The 26,780-nt window shown below is 42.2% G+C and overlaps 1 protein-coding gene across 2 annotated transcripts in view; it reads left to right on the plus strand.

Moving 5' to 3' along the window:
* Nucleotides 1–21,110, plus strand: part of CRBN (cereblon) — a 115,848-nt gene extending 94,738 nt beyond the window's left edge. For both annotated transcript variants that reach the window (XM_085624515.1, XM_085624516.1), the window contains exons 9-11: nt 4,336–4,400; nt 15,066–15,197; nt 16,624–21,110. In XM_085624515.1, coding sequence (XP_085480641.1) covers nt 4,336–4,400; nt 15,066–15,197; nt 16,624–16,807 — 381 coding nt within the window. In that variant the 3' untranslated portion in view covers nt 16,808–21,110. The remainder of the gene's footprint in view (nt 1–4,335; nt 4,401–15,065; nt 15,198–16,623) is intronic.
* The last annotated feature ends 5,670 nt before the right edge of the window (nt 21,111–26,780 follow it).

Here is a 26,780-nt window from a genome sequence, read left to right on the forward strand (position 1 = left end):
TTGGAGAGCTTTCTAAGGTTGTCTTCAATCCCTATAAGGGATGTCTGGACTGGTGCAGGGTGCCCACTTCCATAAGTGTACATATACCAGGCCTGCTTCTCACAGTAGGTAGCCTAAACCTGAAATGGCAGCACAACAAATGTTGCAAACACTGAGTGCATTATATTACTTTTGAGGGTAGATCTGCTTGAGCAGATGTGCCCTGGTGCTGTCTAGTTCTATTACTAGATTGTACAAGTGAACAGGGAAGCCATCTTAAGAATATTTACTGAGCACTGATCATTAAGAGTTCCCCATCTACATGACGGCTTTACTGAAACCTATGGTGTTTTGTATCAAACACCTTTTCCTAATAGGTCTGTACTATTGCCAGTACAAGACTTATTATGACATGCACCCAGAGGGCACTTTAGAAGAAAAAAATCAATCAACTAATTTGTAAAGCGCCCTACATACCCGCAAGGCTTTCAAGGCGCTGTCTAGTGTGGTGGTGACTGTTCCTTGACAAGCCTGCCACCACAGAAGTTTCTGACCCCTACAGGTCAAATCCCACTCTATCTGAGGCCAGAAACAAAGCCTGCCTTTGTATGGCGACCCCAGCTTGCCCCAGACCTGTTAGATGCCACCCCCTGCCCTAAATCCCATTTGGCAGCAGGACTGGTGGGAAATTAGCTATGCAAGTAGGCGTGCTGCACTTCCAGGCCAGTCGCACCCATAAGATGGGCTGCCTGATGTGATCCACGAAAGAAGGGTTCCACCATCTTGTTTTTGGTGAAATTGGGAACTCTGGGACAGGGTTATGCCCACTCCCCACAGGAAGTTGTCATATAGGGGTGTAGTGACCCCAAGGGTAAGTAGCCCATTGGCTACCACTCGTCACTCCCCTTAACACCCCTAAATTCAGTATTAAGCTGGCCCCCCTGACAACAAGAACTCAGATTCACCTGACTAAAGAAGGACAAAGAAGAGCTGAAGAACGCAAGGACTGTGGACATAGCGACAAACCCTGCCTGCTCCTATCCCGACAATTGCAAAACCGGACTATTCCTGCGGCTGTGCATCCTCCAAAAGCCTGGAAAGGCTGCCAGCTCTTCGCCAAACAGCCAGCATCTCCCTTGAAGTGGAGGAGCCACTTGTCTGCAGGCACCAACTGCAATGTCGGTTACACCAATCTACTGACCACAGAGTCCACCGATGCATTAGCCGCCCAGGAATAAGTCACCGTGCTCCAGGAGGTCAGATCCGTCTCCCCAACAAGTTTGGAGCCCCCAGAGCCCCCAGGATGAGCCCTGCACCAACGCACAGTGTGCTGGAGCCCTTGCAGCAGCCATGACTTGTTCAGTGTCCAGCCCCGACACGAACACCGTAAACACCCACCTTCCGACGAGGGCCGTCTGCACCAGAGACGTTAAGAGTGGCCCTGCTGTCCTGTTTTGTACCCAACCACAGGTCGACCTGAAAAATGAGATCCTCCAATGCAAGCAACCCGCCAGACAATAATCTCTGCGTCCGAGCCCCACATCCCAAGTCTGAGCCTACATATGGTGCACCTTTGCTCCAGAGACCCTCAAAAACCGAGCCCCCCTTTGGGTTCCGACGGACTTGTCCCCACTTGCAATAATAAAAACCAATTTATCGAGCGCATGGTTACACTAGGCTAGTGTGTCCCCGCGCAAGGAAAAACAAGGCCCCGGTTACCCTGTCAGCATACAGACTATACCCGCGTGTGCACAATATGTTCTGCTTATAGGTTTCTCCTTATACTTCAGCTGTAGCTTTTGAGGCTACCCTTGCGACCAGATCCTCCGCACCCGGACACACCAGGGCAGGTAACCCAAAACTGCTAGTGGTTCTAAAGGACATTGGCCCCTACTTACCTTTAAGTCCAGAAGATCAGTCCTGTAAGTTGTTTGCAAGTGACCCTATGCGGTGTATGTTTCTCCCATAGATTAACATTACAGCATTCAAGGCTCATACCTTGTATATGACAGCAGTTGTTTCTGTGTTTCTGAAATTTTGTTAACTTGAAAAGTACTTACCTAATCTCGTAGATCTTGGTGTCTAAATTAATTTGAAAAAGTCTGTTATTTTTCTAAAATGGTGTCGGTTTCCCTTATTAAGTGTGTGTCTTATTCATTGACTTTGTGTGTCCAACAAATGCCTAACACTCCCCTCTTATAAGCCTAAGGCTTCTCCACCACACTACCACAAATCAAGCACATTGGATTGTTAAAGCAAGCCCCTGTACAGTAATAAGGGCTTCCTAGACTCTGCACAGTACACCTCGTTTTGGTACGCTATATAGAGAGACAGTTTCCTACAAGAATTCACTATTTTCTAAAACTTTGGGTGCACTGTCCTCAGTAGCTTGTCTTTTTATTCATCAGCTCAGAATACAAATATGGGCACAGAGTGGGCACCTAATTGAGCTATAAACTTTAAGCACTTCTCATTAAAGTGACTATGCACAATTAAGTAATACAAAAATATCCAGACAGCACACGTGCCACACTGCACTTCAGATAGAGCACTATTTTTCAATTGTGAAAACCTCCTGACTTACCCCTCCTATTTCCTGCAACCACTTACACTGCCAGAAATAACTCAATATACTTTAGGTGTTGGAGGAGCTATTTTGTACTAAGTGGGCGGACACTGTGTGTTATCATATCCAAGCAACTGTTGGTTTCATTTACACTTCCATACACAGCGCTAATTAAAAAGCCAGGTCTTGAGTTTCTTCCTGAAAAGGCTGAGATATAGAATACTGTTGAAGGAGAGAGGGAAGTTATTCCCGAATTAGGAAGCAAAAAGGAGAAAGTTCAGCCACCCGGTCTGACCTTTATAATGGCCAGGACGGTAAACCGTGTAGAAGAGGCTGTGGTCAGGGCTGGACTGGCCGTACCGGGCATCAGGCGCTTTTCCGGAAGCTGGAAGGGTGGGGGGCGGTTTTGCAGCGGTGCTGCTTATCTGTCCCCATGAACCAAACAGCAGTGCTTGACATTTGCAACCATACCTCCCCCCACCCCAGGGAGGGACAGGTCGGGTGGGGGTAGGGGGGCTGGTCTGTCAAAATTACCTCAGCTGCTTTGGGTTCCCAGTCCAATCCTGGCTGTGGTGATATTGTTTATATTCATCCCTAAGGTATGTCGCATGCATTTTGATTTGTTATGCCAAAGCCAAATGCCTTCTACACTCCATACCAGTCACATTCCACTTGTGAAAAAGAAGCTATGATCCCCTTCCTAAGTAACATCCCAGGAGCAGACCTGTGTAAAGCTGCTACTTTCATTCACTCTTTCATTCAATCCCAGCAGGATGCACGTGCCGTCCAAATGTACTTAAAATACTGTTTCACAAATGTCCCGCTTTTGCTCCCAAACTACTGTTAAAGATTTAGAAACGGCTTTTTAAAGTCTCTGCACAGCATGTCCTCTACAGCAGCACATTACTGCCCCTGTTTTGCTTGCATGTATACAATCCAACCACCGATCAGTCGCTGTTATTGTGGTCTTGTTTTACATAATATAATTCTCTTGGTGTCTGCACATTGGGAGTAATGCTATACTGTTTGCTATTCGCTATACTGCGAGAATAGTATGGGTATTCCTAGTCCTAAAACGACAGACTGTAGCCACCCTTCAGCTGTTTCATAGTAGTTTTGTTAGTTGATTTTGCATCACTACAAATGCGAATTTGTGGTTGCTGGTGATTTGTGTTGCTGTGCTGTGTATGACACTTCTATTACAAGAGGCAGCTTTACTTCCAAGTTTAAGAAATAGTCAAGCGTTTTTTTTTTTTTAGGTTTAGAGTCACATACGTAAGATTATTTTAAGCAAAGCAGTACCTTACAGTGAAATTAATATCAAAATGTGCTTTCCTATTTCATACGGAAAAATAATGATTTGAGTATTGCCTCTTCGAGAGATATTTTGATCTTTCTGTTTTTTGGCAGTGTTCACATTTCCACTGCCAGAAAGAGTGTTAAATCTTAGAGGTGCTGTGGAGAGATTGAACCTAGCCCGTGCGTATTTTGTTTTTGGGCATTAATAGGCACATTTCCCTTATATTTCTGTGATATCCTTATTAATGACCATGTGCTGTTCTAATCAGAAGCATACAAACACTGTACCCCTTCTCGGAATCACTCACATTTTCTGTACATCTATATCTCTAAGGCCACGAATAACTCTGAAAGAATTGCATATCCAGAAATTAGACCTCTTGCAAATATTGTTCTTGGCACTACTTGACTGTTTGTGGAAATCGCATGTATCATAAAGCCAGCTATTTGATAATTGTACTAAATTTAGATTTTGGTCTCTTTATTTGCAGTGTACATCTCTGTGTTGCAAGCAGTGTGAAGACACTGAAATTACCACCAAGAACGAAATATTCAGGTGCGGGATGTTCAATATGTAATTTGTCAAACATGAGAGGGCAGCAAATTTGGCACAATAGTGGCCTTAGCCACGCAGTGCGCATATGAATCTTTCCTGGCTTTGGAAAGAAGACTAGCATAGCAAGCTTGTCCATGGAGGAGCCGGCATGTATCAGGTTTCGTTTGTTAGGGATGCTAATCTGATATTTGTTTTCTATATACCCTTATTTCATATTTTTGTTGTAGCACGAGTCTCACTTCAAGGATAGCAGAATGCTTTATAGAAACCACCAAAATACATCATAAAATAGCAACCAACAACGCCCTATGCAGATTCAGGGAAACTGGGTCCAAGAGACTAAAGAAAATTGGAAGTGACTTGAATAGATAGTCCTTAAGTGTCATGCAGACAGCAGAACTTTCAGATCTTTTCTTATGTACTCTGGAAGAGAGTTCTGAAGATTGCAAAAAAACAAATAAATGGTATTTTAGGATTGTCCTCTTTTTATTGAGAAGGAGTTCTGAAAGGTAGTATTAGTTATACCTTGTGAGATGAGGCATACAATATTTTGTTGTGGGTATGAGAATGTTGTTCAGTATCGATGCCTTTAAAATATAATGCACCATCTCGAAAACAACCTGGGCATATGGTGAAACGAGTAAATTAATTATCATTGCCACAGTGGCTGATTTCATATGCTGTCGGCTACTAGTCGTGCTGCTGCATCAAGGATGGATTTGATCAGCTTGGGATATGACTGTTGGCATAAATGGCACTGCCTTCATCAGTGCAGAGAAACAAAGGCTGCACACCAGTCTGTGTACTAAGCTGAAATCAGACATTTGCCCTGCGTAGTAGGTGTAGTCAGAAAAGGTCATATTAAAAAAACTTTCGCAGTATGATGTTGCATTGCTAAATTGAGCACAGTAAGACTTCAAGAAGCCTGGTAACTCACAGTTTTAATAGCGCCAGGCCAATGTGTGCCAGACGGCGGGAGAAGAATTTGGATCCTAGGGGGATTTCATTTGAAAGAAATGTGTATTTGTGAATTTCTGGGTGTACAAGAATGCTTTCTGCCAGTAGAAAGTTACTAGAGAACGCCCTGAGGTACAACTGAGTGTCATTTACAAATTGAATATATAGTGATCTTGTGATTGGGCAGAAGGGAACTCAGCAGCTCTGTGAATCCCAGTCCTCCGCCTGCCCCCAACACGTTTTGAGCATGACCATGTACATTGTGATTGTCTGTCAACAAAGGAATGGACACTTCGCCCAAGTGCAATGGCCATCCCGTGGTGCGCCTGGTCAACACATACCGCATACTGCTGAAGGCCATGGTTAGCAGGGGTTGGATGCCTGAAGCGGGTTTAGCCCTTGCAGCCAGCCCATACTGCTCATGGAAGAAGGCCTTGCACAGAGAGGGTTGGGAGCGCACTCCACCACATCTGGCGAATGTGCACAGTGGGAAATGGGTAATTTAAGTAGAAGTTAAATGCAGCAAATCATAAAAAAAAGATTGAAGGTATGGTAAAGTTCGTTCATATCAAAAAGGTTTATTAAAACCTTTAGAATTTAGTTAAAAGGCACGTTGCTGAGCAGTTATGATTACAAATTAAAGCGGGAGTAACCATTGAAAGTCATCAGTTGTTGGCTTTGCAAAGCATAATCCACACAATAGCATTGTAAACCATAACTCACACACCAAAAGCAGGGCTTATGACCTTGCAAAATGTACAGTAATAACTCATAAAAGTAAAATGAATAATATATTTAGCTGTCTCGTTAAAGGGGCTAATAGTCGTATGATCATGAAGGCCGACCCCATTCAGACGGGAGACTCCTGATTTCTAAAGCCAGGGCTTTAGTTTGACTGTCTCCCACCTAAAATTGACTTTAGCTTAGTCAATGGGGGGAAATTATTTCCTCATCCCTCCCCATTCTTTTTTTCATGAGTTCCCGCTTTCCTGTTTTGAAATGTTGACATGCATGTAAAATACATCATTTTGCCTGTAAAATTGTTTATCATTTCTAATTGCATCTGTCTCGTTAAGGGTGAGGTAAGGAATATTGCATTTAGTGGGAAAGTTATTGCTTGCATTGCTGAGCATAATTGGCGAATTTCAGTGGTTTAGACTGGCGTTATAGTACAGCTGTTGCCTTAACTTTTGTGAGCAACATAAAATCATCTTTGAGAAGCTCTACTGAATGCACTTGGGCTCCACCTGCATGTTGATTCTCTTAACTGTAGCATTTGACTGGAGAGAAGATAGGTGCTTCCTCTGAAGAGTGCTTGTATTGCACTTAATGCAGTACTGGAGGCCTGAATTGATTAAGGTGACATTCTAGTGATGCTATATGTCAGATGTCATAGGTCTGATCTGCTTATTATGACAATGTTATGAAAAACGAAGTAGGCCTGACATTTTACCGGCTCAAATCGAATAGTGATTGTGTGAAGGATTGTTACAGCACTGTGGGGCATTGTCTACCATTGTCTAAAGCCATTGTGTCATTACAACGCCTGTGGATGGTTATGTTATATGGTATCTCACAGATTAATTACTGCATAAGGCAAAGATTTCTGACAAACCTTCTAGGTAGAAGATTTTCATTGTGATGTTCTTGTTAAGCCTACTTAGGTGGGGGTGTACATTGTTTTGTCAACTGGAATTTTGTACATATTTTGAACTTTGATTGCATGCCTGATGATTACTTTGTGAGAAACCTATGCTCAATACAGAAGGCCTGAGTTGGTTATGGTGACAAGCCAATGAGAACAGTTTAACGCCTTTTTCGGTAATAAGATAAAGTTATGCGAGATACAATAGGTCTGATCTGCTTATTATAAAATTTGTCAAGGACAGTAGGCCTGACTTATTTATTGTAAAAAAACAACATGTTAAAGACAATAGTTCTTTGAGTTGTGATTACACAGTGCTAAAGCCTGTACATAGGATTTTTTATTATATGGGATCTCGCAGATTACTGCAATATGCAAGGATTCTGGTGCTGGTTACCCTTTCTGACCAATTTCACTGGTAGAAGAATTCTATTCTGAAAGCACTTGTCAAATCTGATCAGGTGGTGGTGTGAGCTGTTTTATCAACATTAGTTTTGTACATATTTGCAACATTTCACTGGTTTGCCTGCTGATCTTGTGGGAATACGTTTTCAGATGTTTATAATGTCAAAGCCATGATAAATCCTACTGACCAGTTTGGTTCCATAAAAAAGGATCTGTTCGGTACCACAGACATATTTATTATGATTAGATTTGACAAAGGCAGTAGAGCTGACTTATTTACTTTAAAAAAATGTTAACGCTAGTAGGTCTGTAGGAATTGCTATTACACTGTGTTAAAACCTGTAGAGAGATTTTGTTACTTGCAATCTCACAGATTACCGTAACGTGTAAGGGTGTTGGATATCTCCTCTGACAAACCATAAAGGGGGCGAAGTAGATGATTTGCACTGCGATATTCCTCTTTATACCCTTGTAGGAGGGGTTGTACGTTGCTTAGTCAAGTATAGTTATGGCATATTTGAAATGTTATGTCTGCATGCCCAATGGCTAGCTTGTGGGATAGTTTATTTCCAATACAGTAGGCTGATTCATTACAGTAACAAGCTACTGATACTATCTGTAGGCCTAATTTGGTTATCTGTGTAAAAGAAAAGATTAGTATGTCAGGTGCTGTTTATTAAGAAAAGTTATGAGAAAGTCTGTAAACCTGATTTATTGTGAAAAGCATATGTTACATCTAATAGGTCTGTAAGGGAGTGTTGTTGTTGTGCTGTGGTAAAGCTGGTCAATAGATATTTTGTTGCATGGTGTGAGAAAGTGCCCTTTTTGGCGTGGTCACCCTCTATTTGACCTACTCTGGTGCACCGTTGTCCAGTCCCCGGTGTGTGTGCACTCTGACCCCTAAACCATGGTAAGATTAGCTATATCCTAATTGGCATATTTAACCATCTAATAAGGCTGTAGTATTTGATGCAGTAAAATCCACCAATGGCATAGAAAGGTTAAATGCCACCTGTGGACTGCAGCACATGTTGGGCCATTCGATAGGCTGATAAAGGAAACATAGCTTCGGGCATACCTTTGTAGCATGACCCCTACAGCTTTTAAGCCTGCATGCAGGCCTGTCCAAATATGCCTTTTTGACAGGTTTCAAAAAAACCTATTTTTTTAAATATGAAATAGGTCACCCCTCCCGGCGCAGGGAGAAACCTAGTGTGTTGGCCACAGCTCACCTTGATGAAAGTGTGACTATAGGGAGCTTTCCTCCCTCCCCCGCCAGTTCAAGTCTAGATTTTAAATGAACTCTGTTCCTCATGGAGACCAAGCGGCTCTCCTACATTTAACCTGAGCAGCTACTCAAAAGGGTGGCTATCCTTCACCTCTGGATCATAAGGAGGTAGTGTTAGCACCCAGGGGATCATATTATTGCGAGTCCTGATGAAAGCCGGGGTAGTACATTCGGCCGGCTGAAACATATCGACGGTTTTGAAGAGTGGAGGGGTTGGTGTCTCATTAAAAGCTCCCCAGTCCACCATCCACTGGTCCGGTTATGACCATATTTTACTCTGGAGACGGTACCCAGTATTAAAATTGGAATAGAGACTCCCTGGAACCAGTTTTAATCACTTTTTCTGCACATAATTTCACATGTGATCCCACATCGTTATCATTCTGTGTTGTATTGTCTTCCCCCTCCCTATTGCTCCACCTCCAGCGTTGGTCTGCGCGGAGGTGTGTTAGCAGGCCTATGATTAAGCATGACACAGCTTGCTGTGTGTGAGGGCAGTTTTTAACACATTTGTGTGTTTCACCTACATGTGCCAACGCTATCAAATATTAAGTCCCTCTCCTAGGTTGTGTTTCGGAAACTTGTGTAGGAGGTCGGAGCGGGATGATTTCCTCTTACCCTTTAATCCTTTTGTGTGTTTACCCCTAAGGAAGCCCTGTAGCTCACAAGGTAGTGTGCCTAGTATTTAAAAGTGGTACATTCAAGAATATAATGTTTGCATGTACCTACAGTGATTAGCCCTCAAAGCTGTTTTCCCTGTCAAGGGCTCTAGCGGACCTACGGGGGAAAAAACAGTTTGGAATAAAATCGTAATTATACTATTATTGGCTTGGAGCAAGCTATGGGAGTAATTCAAACTCTATTTTTAATGTTTATTAAAAATCTAAATCAGTGGTAAAGTTGGAGTTTTATTTTACATTTTAAAACTTTTTTCTGGGGTTTTTCAAGGGATAAAAAACACATATGGTAAGTACAATGCAGCCATTTTGTACAAAATATCCTGACATACTTAAACAAGCATAGGTTTATGATAAGAGCGTTCTGATACGGTCATCTTCAAAGAATTGTTGATCGCAACAATACAGTAGGAGACCAGGGAGGGGTGGGGTAAAAGGGAAAATGGAGGGTTATGCAAGATGGGGGATGTTAGAACTGGGGGTCTATAGTTGGCAGAGGTAGGTACCTTTGACCAAATAGGGACCCTTGCTTCTAAGTCAGGGAAAGGGGATTACACTACTGGATAGCTCCTGCTCACCCCCTTGGTAGCTTGGCACGAGCAGACCAGCTTATCTCGGAGGCAGTGTGTTAAGCATTTGTGAACATATACAGTAACACAGTAAAAACACTACAGCTGGACACCACACAGGTTTTATAAAAATAAGTATTGTTTACATAGACTTAACACAAGACCACAAACGACAAAAATCCACAATACTGTACTCCAAAATAGACTTAAAGATGGTAGAAGTCACTTAGTTCAAGTTGATGATAAATGCGACACAGTTCTCACAAAAGTACCTAGATGCGATAGAGATGCGTCGGTTCCTTGCTTCGGGGAAGACTATGCGTCACGCCTCAATGCTTGCGCAAAGTAGGGGATGCGTCTTGGTCCTTACCGGAGAGCAGGTGATGAATTGATTCTCTTACTGCATTCCGGTTACGATGCGACAAGATGGCGCCTCGATACAATGCGACAATCCGGTGCGATGCGTTAAGATGGCGCCTTTGATGCGACGACGTGAAGTCGATGCGTGCATGCCTGGCGGCCATGCGGCAAAACTCTAACTTTGGAGCCGCGACAGGCCCTGCGACACGCTTCTCCGGTGATGCGACGGCGGCCTCTGCGGCGGCGATACGCTTCTCCTGTTATGCGTCGGGTAACAGCTTTGACGAAGGCACGCTTCTCTGGCGATGCGGCGGCGACCTCTGCGGCGGCGACCGGCTTCTCCGGCAATGCGACGGCAACAGCTGCGACGTGCAGGCTTCTGCAGACAGAATTCCCAGCAAGTAAATTCAGAGGGGAGCTGGCGGTGAAGTCTTTTGTCCCTGAGACTTCAGCAGGTGGCAAGCACAAGTTCAAGCCCTTGGAGTAGTATTCTGCAAGATTATGAAAGTTCTTTGAAAGTTCCTTCTCCTCTCCTTGGCACTGAAGATACCACTGTAGGCCAACACAGCACGCTGGGAGGGGGGCAGTGCAACTCTTACATCTTCCTTGGTTCTTCTCCTTGGCAGAGGTTTGTCTTGTTGTTCCAGAAGTGATCTAAAGTCTTGGGGTCTGGGTCCCCATATTTATACTGCTAAATCATTTGTCCTCTGAAAGCAGAGGGGCCTGTACCTAGTCCAAACCATTTCTGTGCAGTCCTGGAGCACTTTGTTTACAGGACTCCTTCTTTCCTTTGGCAGGGTGGGCCAAGGGCATCAGACGCACCACAGGAGGTGGAGCCAGCATTGTGGAAGGCAGGCACAGCCCTATCAGACCCAGGTGCTACTCCTCCCACCACCCTACATGCAGATAGGTCTATTCAGCCCTGTGCTGACTCACCCTGTCTCCTGGAATACCCTAGCCCCTGTCACTCACAAAACCAGACACACAATACACAAGCTAGCAGAGGCAGGCTGGATGGTTAGGTAAGAAAACACCTACTTTTTAAAAGTGGTATTTTCAAACACAGAATGTTAAAACCAACTTCACTAAAAGATGTATTTTATCATTCTGAGTTCAGGCATACTAAACTCGAATTTCTACCATGTTCCCTGGGTCAGTTACGATTTATACGGTGTTATAATCAAACTGACCATTCTGGCCAATGGGGACTGGTAGCATTGCAATAGTGAAAAACGAAAATGGCTGTAATTCACTATTGGGATATGCCACACACACCAGGGCATGTCCTACCTTATACTTACAATGCACCCTGCCCTTGGGCCTACCTTAGGGGTGTTTGATATAAAGAAAAGGGAAGGTTTAGGGACTTGCAAACGGGTGCACTTACCAAGTCAGCATGGCAGTACTAGACTACACACAGGCTCTGCAATGGCAGGCCTGAGACGCACTTTACAGGCTACTTCTGTGAGTGGCACAACCAGTGCTGCAAGCCCACCAGAAGCATTTGATTTACAAGCCCTGTGCACACACAGCGCACTATACTAGGGTCTGACAAGTAAATCAAATAATACAATCATGGAGTCACTAATCAATACATCAATTTAACATAGGGAGCACTTGCACTGTGGCACTGAATAGCAGTGGCACAGTACCCAAAGCATCTAAACCAGCAAAACATATCAAAAACAGAGGAGGTAATCAGAAAAAATGGAAGGGAGACTCACGCCAATGGTACCAGGTCTAACAGGGTATATGGGCCAAATTGAGCGTCTTATAAAAGGGAGGAGTATGAGCCAAACTGGTGTCGAGCGAGCATTGTATTGTACTTTTTAGAGGGTTCCCATGAGCAGGCTTTCGTTGCGAGAGAAAGTGGGGAATTAAGAAAAAGGTATGTAAAAGATAAAGGACGAGATATTTAGCATTGTTCTGAGTCTGTGAATTGGTGAGGTTAATAATTACGGTGACTTCACTTTTTGAATGTATTAGTCCAATTTGTTCCATAGTTTATTTGGAAATTGGGAATTAAAGTTATTGTTAAGTAATGAGTAGTCCGCACTACTCGCAAAACAGACCCACGCCCCACCAAGTATGGTGGAATAGATTCTAAAATCTTTTCCACTCACTTAGAATATTAGAATCTCAAGGTGTAGGAGGCATAGGTCTTTAGAGTTTTTAGTCCTGAAATGAGTGTGAGGGACCATGGGCCTAAAGTTACTGCATAATAGTTGAGGGAAATCTCTATATCAAAAATGTCCTCTATTATGAGTTTGATTTCTTCCGAGAATGTTCTCTGCATCTTTCAGTGAAATAGCATATGATTAAGAGAGCCTGTCGCTTCGTGACAGTTCCACCATTGGTCGAAGTCAATAAGGCCCGTCCTGAAATGTTTTTCAGGTGCCCATTAGCCCTCATGTAGTGTCCAGAATTTATTTGCCTTGGAAAATATTTTGCTACTTAAAGAGAATTTCCAAGTATTTTACCAGGAGCTATCAGCAGCAACCGTGGAGCAGGCTGTTGTAGGGGTATTCCTCCATTTGCTTGGATCTCTGCTAATGGCTTATTGTGAGCATTGCTAGTGTTTAGTATTCTATATATTTTAGCTGCTGCATGTGGTAGGGTGGACAGTTTATTCGATATGATAATGAGGTAAGATTTGTGTGCTCTATTGCATTTTCTTAAAGCTACCTTGAGTTTTAAGAAGTTGTAAAATCGATGTTTTAATTATGAGCTGCTTGTATCTCGGCAAACGTTTTGGGCATATTAGTGCTGCTGAGGACTTTGATGTATAGCATGTCTTTATCCGCCCAACTCTCCCACACTGGGAATTTCCATCCTTTATTAATTTTTGTATTACCCCAGAGGGAGGCCTATTCTGATTCTTAGATTTTACCAGAATGTTTTTTTTTTATCGTGGGCTTTAAGGGCGCAGAGTGTCCCTATTTAATAGATTGAGAGTGTTGAATTTTGAAGCTTTTCATCATCAGTATAGAGATCCGAGAGAATGGTTTTGTCAGATGTTCATTATTGTGTAACCATAGAGGTTTATTGTCTGCACTAGGGCGAGGCAACCATGTGGCTTGTCTGATTTAAAAAGGCTATTTGATATCTGAAAACGTTTGAAATATTGAGACTTACGAGTTCATTTATTTTTTATTTAAGAGATGTTCTTCCTCCTTTATTTTTCCACAAAAAGTCCGATATCAGGAGCTCTACATTTTTAAAGAAGTTGGTTAAGAACCGAATGGGTAGTGTGGAGGTGATAACTTAATTTTAATTTGTGGGGCAATAATCACCTTAATGCATTCCACTCTCCCCCCACAAGGTCATGAATTTAGGTGACCATGTAGAGAATTTTGGAGGAGGTTATCTTCCTTCTCTTTCTTGTTTCTTCAAGATTATTCCTAAATTGCACCCCAAAGTATTTTATTTGAGTTGGTTGCCATCGTAATTTTGTATTGTTCAGTATTGATAAATATAAATTATTTAGTTGGTAAAATCTCTGTTTTGTCTAGATGTAGTGAACAGTCTGATACCTCTGCATATAATGTTATTGTGTCTGGTATTGCTGGGACAGCACCCTCTGCTTCTTGTGAGAAGATTAGTACCCTGTCGCCATATGCCGCGACATTGTATGGATTATTTACAAAATAAATTCCCTTAATGTTTTTTTCATCTTGATTGCCGAAAGAAGGGATTCGTTGGCTAACAGGATAGGAATGGTAATGATTGTGTTGTGATGGTTGAACATGCTTTTAGGGCAGTATCACTTAGCCATTTGTATTGCTATAGTGGTGTGTTCTGCAGCGAAAACACTGTCTGATGAGTTTTTTACATTGGGCATTTACATGTGTGAAGACCATTTTATTGTTGGAGAGAATCACTTTGCAAGTATGCCTAACAAAAAATAAATGTGTCCTCGTGTAACGTAACTGGTGCTATGTAAAGCACTCTGATACCTGATTGGATTCGGGTCAAGTTTGCGCTATATAAAACTCTGAAGAAAAAAAAAATGTAACTTTGTTGCTGGACTATTACCCAAACAGTTTTCCACATATGAAAGCAGGTGGCTAAACAGAGGATATAATTCCATGGTAGTTTAATGTAGTGTTATTTCTTTCTTTAGGGCTATGTCAAGTAGTTTTGATGATCAACAGTACACATGATCCTAATATATTGTAGATGTTGAAAAATATATTCAGGTTGGCTATATGTTTGCAGTTTAGTCATTGTAACTGCATTTTGTAAATGCGTTGTTTTTTTATAGTTGTATGATGAAGCCTGCAGCCCTATTATCTCCTATATTGGGCACCCCTTGCCCCTCAGGTGAAGCCTGGCCCTCTGATACCACAAACTCTGGTTATCCTCTTCCTCCTTCTATCAGGAATCCTGGCTGACTTTGCCTCTCCTTTGTAGAGCAGTCTGGTATACCTTCCACCTCAGTATCCGGATGCTGGAGTGCTTTTCCATCCTACACACCCCACCCCGTGGGCTGGGGCCATGTTTAAGAGTGCAAATTAACACAAATATATCCATGACAATCTTTTTTCATTTAAGCTACCACAAAATTGCCAAAGTAAACTTGTTTTTCAAAGTCTTATTTAAGGGGATGCAAGACCCTAGTACCGCTATTAGTTGGATGTTTCTGAATTACCATATAGCTTTGTGGTTTCCTGAAAGTCTTTGCATGACATGCTGTTGCATACCTACCTCGGTATCTTCTCTCTGATAGCTAAAAATGTAACTTTCTCTTTTTGAACCCTGCAGTTTATCATTATGTGGGCCAATGGCCGCATATGTGAATCCTCATGGGTTTGTTCATGAGACTCTGACGGTCTATAAAGGAAGTAACCTGAACCTGATTGGGCGTCCCTCTACAGAGCACAGCTGGTTTCCAGGGTAATGCTTTTAAATGTTTTGTTGCAGAAATATTGTCAGTATTGCACAGTCGTAAGATATGAATACAGCTCATATGTTGTCTGAGGCATTAGATAGTGAAATGTATATACAGCATGGATCTTTATAGAGCCATGTGCGTTTGATCTCCAAACACCAGGAGTGGAGAGGTTCCATTGTGTTTGGATGTTGGGATCCGCAAATTTCAAGTACATTAAGCTGAATTTGTAACTACAATTTGCAAACAAAAATAAATAGTCTAGACATGCCTCCGGGTAAGAACATTAGACTCAGGGTGTGGAAAACTTGTCTGTGGTTTTCCTCTGGAGTCTTTGCCGTGCCTTTAATATAGTGCAGAGTGGGTTATCACAAACATCATTAAACTATAAAATGCAGGTAATGTTCACAGTGGTAGCTTGTCGGAGATAGAAAGTTACAGTGTTACCTTTAGTAATGGGGTGCAAGTCCTAGGTGGCAGAAATTGGAGAATCGTTGCAGTTCCATGTATAAGAAATTCTAGTCTCCACCTACTGATTTTGAGAAGATGTTGAAGATTTAAGGGGAAGTGATTAAGCAAGAGATGTATTCTTTATTTCTGTTTGTTAGTTACACACTCAAACTGCTGCTCACCTTTTCAATGATAAGTGACTGCAACACACTGAGTATCTCCACAGGTGACTAAATCATTGTGTTATAATGTCAAACATTCTACTGCTCCAAACTCGGGAAGACCAATTTTATGTCCATTTTAGCAACCACAGCGAAAAAAAAATGCAGCTAGCCAAAAAGAGACTGAAGATGACATTTCTCATCTTCTTAAACGCGATCGATCCTTTAAGTCAAGGAATTAAGAGGACAGAAATGTAACCACTTTGTGTCCTCCCTGGGAACACATGCAGTGATTTCGGGGTTCCTAACCCTGAAATTAAATATCTGTTAATTCCATAGTCCGACTTTGACCCTTAAATAGTCGCTGTTGACTACATAGAAAACTGGACATCACAAGTCCCTTAATTCAAGGTCGACACCAACCAAAACAACCAGCCGGAAAGCAGCCACAGACAGACAAAACAACTAATATTGGCAAGCTGAAACAAAAAATGCTAGTGCTTCTGACATTTGAAGACTGAAGAATGTTATTGCACTGAAGTTTTTCTTAATTATTTATTACACCGTCGGGAAACCTTATGGTCAATATTGGTATCTAAGTATCTGTCAAATTGTTATATGTGGGGATAGAAAGTTCCAAGGCATTTATATTTGATTGTGACTTGAAGGGTGGAATTCCAGTGATGTTAAGATAAGGTACCTATGTGTATCCCTCTCTGTTCAAAATGTGTGGTAGGTCATAGAGAGCTGAATTCATGCAGATATATGATGGCAAATAATCCTGTGGTCTTTGTATAACATTGTATGCATTTTTCCACAGATATGCCTGGACGATAGCCCAGTGTCGAATCTGTGGAAGTCACATGGGGTGGAAATTTACAGCCACTAAAAAGGACATGTCGCCCCAGAAGTTCTGGGGTTTGACACGATCTGCTTTGCTGCCGAGAATCCCTGATGAGGAGGATGAGACTGGCCAAGGGAGGACTCCTCTTCTGTGTTTGTGAACTGCTGTTTATCATCAGTAGATGCCACCCAGCCTGTGTCTTTTGACAAAGTCTGCTTAAGAAGTTCCTACTGCTTCTTCCGCTGTTAAACCCTGAACCCCAGACCTGGTCAATGCCTCAGTGGCACTGAGAAATGGAGTGATGGAACAGATGCGATCCGAAGAGACAGTGGTGGAACAGTGTGAAAAGAGTGCACTGGTTCTAGGAACCTTCAACAAATTCATTGGAGAGTAGCTCAGAAGCACAGTCAAAGGTTAAATCTCATTGATTTAGGACAGAACGGCGGAAGCATACAAAAAAAAAAAACCTTGCTGCACGCTTTTGTCGAGAGTGCTTATTCTAAAGGGTTTATGAGAAAGTCCTCTACATTAACTTTTCGGAGCCATTTTCCTTTCCCTTGTTTTCGGATAAAAGCAAAGGTAAACGCACCTCCCTGCACTATTAGTAGTGGGGTTATAACCTCCATGTAGAAGGCCGATTATTATGTTGGGAAACCGGTCTGACATCAGAATTGCACTAAAATGGGGATACCAGTTCATTTAAGTGTTGGTAAAGTATGATCTTTCCAGAGAAAAGCAAACCTTCCAGAGAAACACAAAATGCATTCTTACCTCTTTCTACCGGCCCTACCAAACCTATAAAAACACCACCTTGTTATGACGTTGTCACTTTCATGGTTGTGTAACAGTACATAAGTCCTATTGATATTGCAAGAGTTAACTATTCTCTTACCCTGCTCAGACGTTATTGAAAGAGACTGTGTTTCAAGCATGTGAAGAAGGGGAATGGCTTACGGGGATGGTGTTAAAGTGGAGGAAGATGACATACCAAAGTAGTCATTTCTTTTTCTGGAGTGCTTTTAGCAATGTTTTTTTAATCCTTTCTTCGTTGCTTTTTCTCCAAGTTGTTTGTGTCTTTAAATCCTGATGCTGTTCACGTGCGTCATAGTTGCGCCTTAGTATTTGGTGTCTCTTTTCCTGCTAGGTAGGATTTTTCCATCCTGATGGGATGGAATTGAAGGGATTAATCTACTTTTATACCGGCTGCTGATTCGTGGTGGTCTTGTCCAGCATAACGCACATTATTCTGGAGATTCTTGGTCTGCCCATGATCAGAAACATTGAGATTGGGACTGTAAGTGAGCATGAAAGAGTGGCCATTGTAAGGTGGCTTTGTCCTGTGGCAGGGCTTTGCTGGCCGAGTGGTCCTCTAATTGCAACTGTTCGATTGGGCTGCCCCTTACAAGCATATGCCAAAGCTGCATAAATAGAACCTGCACCATAAATTGCATATATCAAGGAACAACGTCCAACTCGTCTGGGTTAATTTATTTTTTTCACTGTAACTTTATCCTTTTTTAGCCTTCGTCACTGCCACTTTTGGAAGGGTGTTAAGGATTTTAAATCAGTGTTTTGATTTTACCATAATTTAGACGGCGCTGGTGTTGAATAATAGACTCTCTTGGTAAATCCTAGTAGCAGTTATTTGAACCATTGTCATACCTGCATCACATCTGCACAGAACTTTATTTGTAGTGAAAAATGCAAAGTAAGGCTGACTTGATTTATCGAATACAGATGTGGTAATTTTCTGAGAGAAATAATGCAAACATTTTTACTTCGTGCCACCAGAAAGTACTACACTGAACCTTTCACATTCCAACCTTCATAATAGAGGCTGCAGAGATGCGTTCTCTCCTCTAGGAATCTTTTGTTTGCCTGGTATTTTTTGTATGATCTGATGACTGTGCAGAAGACTTACTCTGCTCATACAACAGTTACCAGGGACATCACAGTGAGACAATACAGATATCCCTCTGAGCTATTGATGAGTATTTTCAGTTAACCAATCGCTGCAGTCACCCCCTAAACCCCAGTCCGTGTACAACAGGTTACTCACAGAATTGAGATCCCAGATGCATGCTGGCAATGTGTCCTCCAAGGCCCTGCTTACGTAAACACGAAAAAAATGCCACTCCACAGACATCTCGTATATTCACCACTGGAATAGATTTGCATTTACTTTCGATCACACCGGGTCAAACAGACTGCAGCAGGTTAACTTCTGCTTATGCAAAGCCAGACATGTCTAGCAATGTCTGTGCAAGGATATAAGGTTTACCTCTTTGCATATCAAAGTAGAAGAACCCTTCCAATCCCCTGAAAATGCACCTTTGTTAATTGTTAGACTATCACATCTCAAAATTAATGACATAACTGCCGTATCCAGTACAATGTGGCAATTTGAAAATATTTTCCATAAATGCCAATCTGAATTTGGCATCTGATAACGTTTTGAAGTACCTGAAAGTGAAAAATAAAAAAGCTCCTTCCTCACTTGAATCTTGAGTATCTGTGTGCCGAATTCATTGAAGAGCCCGGATGCTCTGGAACTGAGTCGTAAGAGTATGTGAGGATTTCTTGTTGAGAATTTTCTCCTAGTGATACTGGGGAACCTGTAAAGGTTCTTGAAGAATGTCATAATAGGGGTGGGCGACGTTCCATGGAGAGGAGCTGAACTTGTTACTGCACTTGTGAAAAAATACTTGGAGCATGTTAGCCACAACCCCAGCCTAGAGTGAAGGCAGGCTGAATGATTTAGTTTCAGAATCTATGTAGTGACTACATTGGACAATGTCTGGCCACAGAGATCAATAGTTTGATTTTTTTCACTTTAAATGTGCTTCCTGGAAAATCACTGTCATTTTGGACTCAGTAAGTGGAACTATCACATGTCTACATTCACAGCTGCATGCTGAATATGAAAATGACAATTTTCTACAACGATTTACCTTTATTTTTTGTCTACTTTTTGAGTGCCTTTTGTCTCTAATTAAACTACAAATTGGTAACTGAAACACAGTAAGTAAGCTCTATTGAAACGGCATTTAACCACTGTTTAAATTATAGAGTTGAAAATATTCACTTGATTAAAACTGAGATCAATAGGTAAATAAATTACTAAGATGAAAGTGAGGAGCAACGAAAACCACACAATTTTGGACATTTGTTTGGAGAAAATTGAAATCCGTTGGAGAGGCTAATAAAATTACCTCCTATTCACATACTAGTGAATATTCCATAAATTCATTTTGCATTCTTTACCTACTTAAAACCAGATAGCAACATCATGGCTAAATATGCATTCTCCTGAGGAGTCCACGTGCCACCTTCTACATAGGTACTTTAACAAATCCTCACCCGTTTCTTTTCCATGTTTTAATATCCATCTGTTTTGTGTTGCCTTTTTGAATGGCAGGTATCATTTATATTTCTCTTGCTTAGAATGGGGTATCTTGAAGAATGCACAGGCAAGGTCTGCCTTATGGCAAGTGACAGTTTTGTTGGGCAATTTACTGGAATAATTGGTGCCAAACAAATAAGCAACACTTTTCGCCCCAATGATTGCACTTTCAGGGTAGCTTACGTTTATTTTCTTTTTTGGGAAATTTGAAAGTTATAGTTGTTCATACTTTTTTGTCCTTTGAATTTTACTGTATGTGATATAATAATTTCTTCTGTGTTCAGAGTATGAACTGTGATCAGTGATTGATCTGAATGTTGTGCCTGTTCAAAGTAAATCCTAGATATTTCAAAGATGTCCACTCTATGAAGAAACCACACTAATCTCAAGTCTTTGGTATCAGCAACCTTGTTTCACCCTGTATAAGTCTATAAGATTGTACATTCAATTCTTTTTCTCTGTTTTCGGCTTCCTATCTCCATCTCCCGCTACTGTAAGTGCTGTATTGTTCTTATTCCTAGTACTTCTTGTTCTATGACTACATTCCTTCTGTTCTTGGTCATGCTTGATGCGTTTTTTTGTTATCCAGGTATTTTTATACTTTTACTTTCTTCTTTCATTTTAACAGTTCTATCTTTTGCTTGCCCAGTGTTTGGCCTTTTCGTTTTGTTCTTATTGCTGTATCTATTACAGGCAGCTTCTTTACTTTCTGTCGTTCTTCTCCAGATTTAGCTGTAATGGGTAGCCCCTACACAATTTTCTGATAAACAGCACAGTTATGACCGTTATGCTGCTATCCTGAATATAGAAAAAGGTGGTCTGAACAATTATTTATGTTTTGAAACCTGCTTGTTAAACTTCTGGTAGGGTTGCTGATATCGGGCCAGTTGTGGAATAACTCCAGTGTACAGAACAAACATCTGTATAAATGTGGACAGGTAATATTGAATCCCTGCAAAGACATATATCCCTTCTAAAGGAAATTGCTTGTTACTACAGTTACTTGCAGGCAAATACTTTACCTATGCTGTTCCTCCTAATAAAATAGAAAATGTAAAAACTTTGTCTAATCCTTTCTTATGAAAATACCCAAATGGTTATACTGTTCTGTGTTGGGTGGCATTTAGAGGTAGCACTGAAATCTTAAAGATAAACACAGGAATAATGTTTGAGGTACAAGGTCCTTTGCTGTTGTCAAGAGGAAGGTAGGTGTGTATTTTTGTGGGATTGGTCCTTCACAAATTTCACAGGATATAAGAGTGTTGTCTTGGTTGCTGAACTGCTTCACTTTATTATTGAATGTTAGGGATTTTTGTTTGGGGTTCTGAAGAAGTGTCCCTGCTTACATTTTGTCCTGAGATTTCCACAGCTTTTTGGGGCGGAGGGGTGGGAGATGGCAGGGCCTAAATGAGTGATGTGTTTCTTGGCAGGTCCATTGAGCCAGATATTGAGTGCTCAACTTCCTGATATGCCTAGGACCATGCTCTTTAAGTGCTGGAAAAATACGGGGTTAGGAGTGTGACCTATTGGTACAGACAAATGCTGTGGATTTGATGTGAAGTGAGAAATTAACAATGCGGAAGATTAGGGACACAACGTTGTAGACTCTATATATTACTACGTTGGACAGAGGATTGGTCGTATGGAGTACTATGACAAATGTATTGTCAAGCAAAATGGTTACTGTGTACAGTTTGGTATTCAAGTTTATTATTTTTCAGGTAATTTAAAATCATCAAATCGTGTTAAAAGGTTGCAGCTTCTATTACAATAAACAAGATTCTAGAGGTGTTGTACAGATTTAGTATTTTAAAAGAGCAACCATAGAAATAAAGTATTTGAAATAGAACTACCCCTACCGCAAGTTAGATTTTCACTTAGATATGGGAAAGTTAGTACAGAAAGTGTGCTGTGCAACGTTGATAAAAGAAATATTCGCGTACTAGGTGTAAAAAAAAAAAATAATATTAATTCAAGTTAGAACTACCCATACAGCAAGTTAAATGTTCAATCTGGGCTGTCTGTTGGTCAGAGTGAGAGTCACAATCCGGATACCATGCCATTTTGCACACTAGTTATCGCCTTCCTCAAGGCATTCCTGCCTTCTTAGGTACTGATATCATAGGTCTTGCGAATAAAGCATTTGACACCCGCCACACTTCTGACTTCTGTGGGGCTTACCCCACAGAGGGTAAGCCCCTTGACATAAGCACAGTGATGTTAACTTTATGGAGTGACTGCCTAGTGAGCAAGCACATTGGCCTTTAAAAGCTGGAAGGACCTACTGACTCTTGTGGATGTCCGTTTTCAATGGTGAGTAGACTGTCCCCTAAAGCACGTTAAGAGGAGGAGTCGTGGCTGCTGGGCACCCGCGGTATGCCCTGATGTTTGGCTGTTCATTGGTGGCAGACCACATGCCCCAGGAGAAATGGCAGCTGCCACCACTATCACGCCCGCACCCAAAGGCGCTTAACAAATTGGCTGCTGGGTTCCCGCAGCTACTGTTAAAGGCTGGGCCCCCGTTCTTTGATTCAAGTCAAGCCTACAGCAACGAGATAAGGTGAGAGTTTGGTCCTGCTGTGTGAAGTAACTATGGGGAAAAGAACTGTCCCGTTAGCTTTAACACCAGCCTCTACATATATTGCGTGGCCCTCAGTTACTATTGATAGCATGCTGGCCAGGGTGGTCAGTATAGTATCCGGCGAAATTGAACTCTCAAAGCGTGGATTGTCTCTGGGACGTAAGGCACTATCTATTGAGCCGGGTTGTGGTGCCACACCGAAATCTCGATATAATGCTAGCACCCCCCCCCTTTATATTGTTATTGCTCCTAGTGTTTCACAAACTGACTGGTCTGTCCCTGGTTGTGGCTTATCTTCAACCCAACATGTTATGGTAGCCCCTTCTGCACTTGACTGGTGTGGCAAAACGCAAAAGGACACTAAGAAAGCACACCTCTACCAAGAGGTAGCAACCCCCATGTGCGGGCACAACACGAAGTGACTTGGCTTCCTGGATACACCCAGCATTGAACTCTGACCCAGCATCCAAACTTTTGAGTGATATTTTTACCCAATCCTGTAGCACTCAAATTGAAATAATTCCTTTGCTACCTGATGTAGAGCAAACTCTTATCGGCACACTTTGTTCCTATATTGGTGACTTATTAGATAAAAAAACTCAGTATTTTGTTGGACTGCCTGACGAACTTGGAAACTCTCATGAATAGATTCTGCGATCGTGTTGCGGCTGTTATCACGCCCACTCCCGATGCTAAGGTGGGAGGGGGCCAATTGACAAGTGTTGCATCTATAGATTGCGTTACTTATTTAAATCACCGCCCCCTAGGAGGCCCCCTTATTGTACCTACCCCCAAGAGATGTACACAGCAAGATGTTCAACCGCCCCTAAATGCCATGGCTTTGTGCACCCTGGATGGAGGCGGTCTACCGGAGTCGAGCTCTTTAGTACCTCTTAGGTCTGCAATTGGTTTTAATCCTGCACCCATACCCACCTACCACCTAGGAACATCAAGTAAAAGTAATAGTGCCATCCTTAGCCAACTGCCTGCTAACAATCCATCATGTGGGTTTAGCCCTAATACCAATTCAGATGTGTTGGGTCTCCCCCCAGCAGCTTGCCCTTATGTAATGGTGCTGGGAGGAGTGCCCCACTCAAGGCACAGCAGAAGGAATCCTGGGCTACATTGTGCAATAAATGCGCTGATTGGTTATCTAAGTATAAACAGTTTAGCGTCTTAAATATGAATGAAATAATTACGTTGCGGAGAGTTGGTTGGGTGGGCGGTTCACCTATAAACATTGAAGGTGATTGTGTTGTAATCAATTTCCGCATACCTGCTATGGTTAGGGCGGTACTGAATCATCAGGAAATCCCTGCTGGAAGGTATACCCAAATTTGGTCGCTCCCACTGGGATATTTCTACAAACCATCTGCCAGATTTATTCTGTCTGGAACATCTCCCCTAGCCAACCAGAACAGGTTCACAGTATTGAATGACCTTGAAGCCCAGGACTTACTGGGCTCAATTGTTGTTGGGGAAGGGGGACTTATCTGCATGTTCTATCACTCTGGTGCATCCCTCAAAGGTCACAGCAGGGGTTTTGGCACATGACAACCAGGTTATGAAAATGTTAACCTGGAATGTGGCTGGCCTACAATCACAGATATACTTGGATGATTGGCTTCAGCTCGTTAGGGAACATGACATCTTGATGTTTAGGGAACCCTGGGCCACTAGAAATATCCACCTTGAAGGGTTTGAGTGTTATAACACTCTTGCCTCATTACCCAAAATGGGTCGACCCACTGATGACCTAGCAAAATGGGTGAACATTACTGCTGGGGTCTGTACCAAAATCACCTACCCATAATGACAATTTTAAAGTTTTAAGATCTAAAAGAGGCATGACATTTTATTTGTTCCATTTTTATAATAATTTCTATAATTTATTTATTTATTTATTTTCGAGATTTTTATTGCGCGAACAAATACCCGAAGGTGTCTCGGCGCATATGAGAGACTGAGCCGCAGGATTACTGATTAAACAGCCATGTCTTTAAGAGTCTGCGAAAACTTATCAAATTGGGGGCAGTTTTTATGGTGAGGGGTAAAAGGTTCCAGAGTTTGGGTGTGGCAACCAAGAAGCGTCTGTCTCCCCAGGTTGCCGTTCTCGTGCGGGGTACTGGAAGCAGGCAAGTGTTGGCGGATCTCAGCTGTCTCTTGGGACTATACAACTGGAACGCTTCAGTCAGAAACATAGGACCGACGCCATGCACTGCCTTATAGGCGATGCAGAGGTCCTTGAATTTAATACGGCCCTCTACTCTTAGCCAGTGAAGGTGACGAATGGCTGGAGTGATTGGCTGGCGGCGGGGGATGTCAAGAAGAATTCTTGCAGCCGCATTCTGTATGGACTGCAACTTAGATAGAACGAGTTTCTGAGTATTAAGGAAGAGGGCATTCCTGTAGTCGATTTTGGAAAACACTAGGGTGGAGACCAGGGTCTTCCCAGCTGAAGTGGGAAGGTAAGGCAGTATTTTCCTAATTTTCTTTAGAATGAAGAACGCAGATGACACAACCTTGTTGACATGAAGGTTAAATGAGAGCTTGCTGTCAAAAATGACTCCCAGGTTTCTGGCCTTTTCAACTGGGACAGGAGGAGAGCCCAGCTGGTTTGGCCACCAGGCGGAGGACCAATCCGGGGAGAGTAAACCTAACACTAATTTTATTAATCTTTTTGATTATATCACTGCCGTAAGAAACTTGAAGGATTTTGATAATACAGCAGGTATTTGTCTGGGCATCAATTTTAAAGCTAAACTGGAAGTAAAGGATTCTCCTCTTAGCAACCCCAGCAGAGCTCCAACTTGTGATATGGGTGTAGAGTTAATGGAACACCTGCTAATCCAAAATTTGAGCAATGTCATGGATATCGCGCCATTGTTCGTAATCTATCGTTTCCAGCGTTTAGAGGAAGGGGCTGTGCTACAACAATTGATAATATATTCATCTCCCCCAACCTAGAGGATCTTCAATTGTATGGCAAATTTCCACACATAATCTTCAATTGGTGTGGGAGGGGTTGACCCTGAGCAATTGTTTAACAAAGTGGTAAGGAAGAATCTTGCTCTGTTTGAGGTTTGTTTGACACCGGCTAATCCTGATGTGGTCATTGCATTCTCTAATCTTTGTTATTATACCATTAGGACTGAGCTTATGAAACTTATCCGCCCCTTACCTCACACTCCCAGATGGTTTAATCATGAATGCTCCGCTGTAAACCAACTGTTGCGTAGGGCCCTGGTGGCGAACCCAAGGTTTCTACTGACCGTACCAATGTTGAGGAAAAAATATAAGTTGGTGATTTCATCAAGGAGGGAAGAGATATTGGTCTCCCAATGGGATTCATTTACCAACACCGCGTGCCAAAAGAATGGCAAACTCTTTTGGACCACCATAAAAGAAATGCAGGCGGTGGGACAAGTTCTCTTACCGATAAGCTGTAATATGACTAGCGAGGCTTGGGAGGCACATTTCTCAGCAAAACAGTCCCATTACATAATAAAGAAACGCCTGAGCTGCCAAACATTAAGGGAGTCATAATTTCTCTTTTAGAAGTGGAGAAAGCTATAACCCAGAGTATAGGCAGTAAGGGCCGATAGATCTAATTAAATCCTGATATCTGGGCCCCCCTCCTGCTTAATGTTTTAAACAATTTCTCCAGTATTGAATCTTTTATAGATTCACATGCTTGAATCTTCCCCGTCGTCATGGTGTGAGTCCCACAGTAACATAAATAGCAGTAATACAACATTACCATAGACCTCCATAGAACAGAAAACTCACTTAAGTAACTTTTCAGCCTCATTTGAGAACATCTAAACTTCAGCCAATCACAGCTGAGACCTCAGAGTTCCCTTTCCCGACAGAGCCACCATACCTCAGATTTCTTACCACACGTCGTGTGATAGGGAGTCACCCTGAGCTCTGCTCAGTTACAGTATTTTCTTCTCAACTTTTGACCTCCAGTCTCGGCTTTAGCTGCGCTCAAGGTATTTCTTGTACTTTATACTTTTGACCTTCCTGATTTTGAGATGCCGGAGCCTAAAAAAGGGCTTTTTAGGCCCTGTAAGACCTGTGGGAAGTTTAGGCTATTCTCTGCAGACCCTCACAGTGTCTGTATTGCCTCTACCCTGACCACAAACC

The sequence above is a fragment of the Triturus cristatus genome, chromosome 9 (genome assembly GCF_964204655.1).
Source record: "Triturus cristatus chromosome 9, aTriCri1.1, whole genome shotgun sequence".
Taxonomy (NCBI): Eukaryota; Metazoa; Chordata; class Amphibia; order Caudata; family Salamandridae; genus Triturus; species Triturus cristatus.